The sequence below is a fragment of the Setaria italica genome, chromosome V (genome assembly GCF_000263155.2).
Source record: "Setaria italica strain Yugu1 chromosome V, Setaria_italica_v2.0, whole genome shotgun sequence".
Taxonomy (NCBI): Eukaryota; Viridiplantae; Streptophyta; class Magnoliopsida; order Poales; family Poaceae; genus Setaria; species Setaria italica.
Genome location: NC_028454.1, coordinates 19,573,455 through 19,577,624, shown reverse-complemented (window position 1 = coordinate 19,577,624; position 4,170 = coordinate 19,573,455). Strand labels below are relative to the sequence as shown.

Here is a 4,170-nt window from a genome sequence, read left to right as displayed (position 1 = left end):
AAACTTTGAAAACAAATATTCTAAACAAAACTTTGACAAAAAATTTTGAGAAAAAAATCTTACTGAAAATTGAGAAACGAAAAATTTTGGGAGAAAAATTAGGACAATTTTTTCAAAAAAAAGATAAAAATGAGAATAAAACTAAATAAAAAATAAAAACAAAAAATGACTGGATAGCGGGCGATGTCGTGTCAGCACCGATCTAGCCGACGTCGTCGTGCCGATCTATCCGACACGGAGCTTGTCGCGCCCGCCGCCGTGCCCCAGGTGGAGCCTCACTGGGTCCGCCACTGCGCTCGCGCCGCCAGGCCCCATGCGCGCCTCTAGGTAGAGTCGTGCTCACCGCCGCCGAGCTTCCCGCTGCGCCACCAGGCGGAGCCTTGCCGGGTCCGCCGCTGAGCCCCATCGCGCCTCAAGTGGAGCCGTGCTAGGCCCGTCCCCACGCTCACCGTCGTCGGGCCTGCTACCGTGCTGCTGCGACGTCGTGCCACCGAGCTCGCCGCCATCGCACGAAGCCTTGTTGCTCCCCGCGCCCACCGTTGGGTGCGGTCGGTCTGCTCGAGGAGCTCCCCGCTGGGAAAGCCTCCCTCGGTGGTGATACGAGGGACAAGGAGAAGGTAGAGAAGGAGAGCGAGGAGAGAGAGAGCGCAAAGGGAAAAGAAAATAAGGGGGGTTTCCATGAACTAATTTTTAGTTGGGGTGCTTGGATACCAATTATAAGGACTAAAGGTGAACTAATTATAAAACTAATTGCATAAGTTGTGGCTAATTCGCGAGACAAATCTGTTAAGCCTAATTAATCCATAATTAGCACATATTTACTCATAGTCAAATCATATACTAATTAGGTTTAATAGATTCGTTTAACCTTCATTTATACAATTAGTTTTGTAATTAACCTATATTCAATACTTATAATTAGTATCTATGCGCACTCAACTTTGCGACTGTGTATGTGGTATCGGTAGGAGTGGGGTCGAGCGTAAAATCAGCTTCGCGTGTGCCGGCCCAGTTGTGCACTCGCCTTCGCATCGCGGCCGTCCGTTAGCTCACTGACGGCGAGGCAGGCGATGAGTACAGGCCCCACGTGCAGCGACGCACAGGCCACACCAGCGTACCAAATCTCCCCAACCCCACCAGCGTTCTCTTCTAACGTTCAAATATTCAAACTAGCGGCGGATCGCGAGGAGGTAAGATGAGAAGGCACTAAAAAGTGGGGAGAGAGAGAGGCGGTGGCGGTGGTGGCGGCGGCGGCAATGGATTTCCTCGCCCTCTCGCGCCGAGAGCTCCAGGCGCTGTGCAAGCGCAACGCCGTCCGCGCCAACATGTCCAACGCGGCCATGGCGGACGCGCTCCGGGCCCTCCCCTCGGTGAGCATCTTCCGAATCCCCATGACTTTCGGTAAATCTCTGCAGGATCTATTCTCCTGCGCGTGCGTGAGGCGTTGTGAAGCGAGTGAGGGTAGTCGATCTGATGCGCGTGGTGGTTGTTTGTCTTGTGGGTTAGGTGGACGGGTTCGAAGAGATCGGGACGACGGTGCCGCCGCCGGTGTCGGCGATAAAATCGGTGGAGGAAGTGATTATCGAAGAGGAGAAGAAAGACGGGATCCCGCTTTCTCGCGGCGGCCGGGCACGGTCGAGAGCAAGGACCGCCGCGGCGGATAGGATGGAGCAGGATGCTCCAGACCAAGGGGCCTTGCAGGGAAGCCAGGGGACGGGGGCACGGGAGCCTGGGGCGCCTGTGGACCGGGAAGAGGTGATTGGGAAGGAGCAGGGGCACGGGTGCTCTCTTCCCCGTGGTGGCCGCGCGCGAGCGAAGACAAGGAAGGCTGCGTCACATAAGACGGAGGAGGCGGTGGTGGCCCCAGAAACCTTGCAGTTGCAGGGGAGTCAGAGGACGGCTTCAGGGGAAGGTATGGCACCTGTGGAGGCGGAAGAGGTAGCCACAGGAAAGAGACGGACGAGGAGGTCCGGGAGATCGAAGGTGAGGATGGCTTCGGATCAGAAAGAGGAGGTACCGGCGGTAGCACATATGGAGCAGAAAGGTGAGGACAAGTTGTCGCTTCCCCTGATTTAACTTCGAATGCTTGAATACTGATTTTAATGCTGATTTTCCATCATTTGAAATGGTAAATTCACTATTGTTGGCAAACAGTCCCTGATACTAATTTCTGAATGTGCACCTGATACTTCCGATGTGGCCTTTGGGTCTGTGTTAGTAGTTTCAGACAAGTGCTGCAATGATCCTAAAGAGCAGGAAGTGGTCATGGTAGTGGAGGAAGAGGCCACAAAGCCTGAGGAAGATCAGAATGTGACAAGGAGGATGGCAGTGCATGAGGCAAAGGAGGAGGTGCCTGCCCCAGCCTTCTTGCGGCGGAGCCAGAGGACAGTGGCACCAGAGGGCATGGCATCTGTGGAGGTGGAAGAGGTAGGCACAGGAAAGAGAAGGACTAGGAGGTCTGCGAGATCAAAGGTAGCTTTGGATCAGAAAGAGACAGAAGAGGTTGCAGTGTGGAAGGATACAAAAGGTGAGTACAAGTTCTCGATTTCCCTGATTAACATGGATTGCTTGAATGCAGATCTTCTGTAATCTACCAGCAAGAGTCCTGTGTCTATCATAATTTGAAATGGTAAATTGTCAAACAGTCCCTGATGCTAATTTCTGAATGTGCAGCTGATTCTTCTGATGTGGCCATTGGGTCTGCAGTAGTTTCAGATAAGAGCTGCAATGATCCTAAAACGCACAAAGCGGTCGTGGTGGTGGAGGAAGACATCACCAAAGGTCAGAATGTGACAAGGAGGCCTGCAGCGCATGAGATGGAGGAGGTGCCAGCCCCAGCCATCCTGCGGCGGAGCCAGAGGACAGCGGTGCCTGTTGAGGAAGAAGAGGTGGCCACAGCAAAGAAAAGGACAAGAAGGTCCACAAGATCTAAGGTAGCGGCAGCATCACGGAAGGGGCAGAAAGGTGGGGACAAGTTCTCATTTCCCCTGGTTAACTTCTATTGCTTGAATGCAGATTCTGATGCTGATTTTCTGTTTATCCTTTGCTGTAATTTGCTACTGTAGACTGTTATTGTTTGCGAGCAGTCCCTGAGGCTAATTTCTATATGTCCAGCTGATTCTTCTGACACAACCATAGGGTCTGCTGATAAGAGCAGCATTGGTCCTAACGAGGATGAAGTGGTTGCCATTATGGAGGAAGAGACCACGAAGCCACATGATGGTGGGAATGTGATAAGGAAGGCCATGGCACACAAAATGGAGGAGGTGCCACTCCTAGCCACCTTGCAGCAGAGCCAAAGGACGGCAGCACTAGATGCGACGGCACCTGTAGAGGCGGAAGAGGGGGCTACAACAAAGAGAAGGAGGAGACCAAGAAGATCTAAAGTGGCAGCAGCAGCACAGAATGGACAGAAAGGTGAGGATTTGTTGCTTCCCCTGATTAACTCGTTTATTGTTCCATTGCTTGAATGCAGGTTTTGATAGTTGTTTCAGGTCTTTCGTTTTCCATAATTTGAAATTGTAGATTCCATACCATTTTGAGGACGTTCACTAATGGTAGTGTCTGAATGTGCAGCTGATTCTTCTGATGCTGCCATTGGGTCTCCGGTATTAGTCTCAGATCGGAGCTGTGGTGATTTTAGGGAAGACCAACTGGTTGCGGTGGTGGAGGAACATGTTGCAAAGCCACAGGAAGGTGAGATGTCTCACCAATTACCAAATCCATAGATTTGCTCAGGAACTGTGTGCTTGGATGAACCTTTTTGTCAACTAATTGTGAATCCTAATTCATCATTGTCAGGAATTGTAGACGAACAGGAGCAAAGCAGAACTATTCACAAGTCTGCTTGCTCAGGAAAAATGGAGGATCCACCAACTGTAAGCATCCTCCTGTCCAAGCCAGAAGCCATAGATGTTCATGATAAGGCAGAGAGTGCTGATAAGAAGACCATCAAGGAAGATTGTTTCACTCTCACTTCTGAGGCTGATCAGTCGGATCTTCTTGTCAATACACTTGACAGATTTTCCAAGCCTATGTATGAGTTCACTGTAAAGGGGGAGAAGAAAGACGGTGAGTGTTGGTGGATGCTTATGTAATTTACATGCTGAAGCAGCTGTACGACACCAGGCCCAGTCACTAGCTGCCAACAACCATTGAATTATATGATCC

General features: G+C 51.0%; 1 protein-coding gene across 4 annotated transcripts; it reads left to right on the top strand.

Moving 5' to 3' along the window:
* The first annotated feature begins 1,189 nt into the window (after positions 1-1,189).
* LOC101782710 lies at positions 1,190-4,170 on the top strand. Of its 4 annotated transcripts, none has more exons than XM_012846155.2 (7): positions 1,190-1,370; positions 1,507-2,044; positions 2,228-2,527; positions 2,674-2,964; positions 3,115-3,417; positions 3,577-3,696; positions 3,802-4,170. In XM_012846155.2, the coding sequence occupies exons 1-7, from the start codon at positions 1,257-1,259 to the stop codon at positions 4,095-4,097; spliced, it is 1,962 nt and encodes a 653-aa protein (XP_012701609.1). In that variant the 5' UTR covers positions 1,190-1,256; the 3' UTR covers positions 4,098-4,170. The 4 variants fall into 4 exon arrangements, with proteins under 4 accessions (XP_012701609.1, XP_012701608.1, XP_004968799.1 ...); XM_012846154.2 differs by having other exon boundaries at positions 2,222-2,527; XM_004968742.3 differs by having other exon boundaries at positions 2,219-2,527; positions 3,139-3,417.

What these genes read in the sequence shown, in the direction of transcription:
- LOC101782710 (XM_004968741.3), top strand. Translation starts at nt 1,257, where the DNA reads ATGGATTTCCTCGCCCTCTCGCGCCGAGAGCTCCAGGCGCTGTGCAAG. An exon ending in ATCACGGAAGGGGCAGAAAG is followed by an intron (nt 2,965 to 3,114) that starts GTGGGGACAAGT and finishes CTATATGTCCAG; the next exon opens with CTGATTCTTCTGACACAACC. An exon ending in TGTTGCAAAGCCACAGGAAG is followed by an intron (nt 3,697 to 3,801) that starts GTGAGATGTCTC and finishes CATCATTGTCAG; the next exon opens with GAATTGTAGACGAACAGGAG.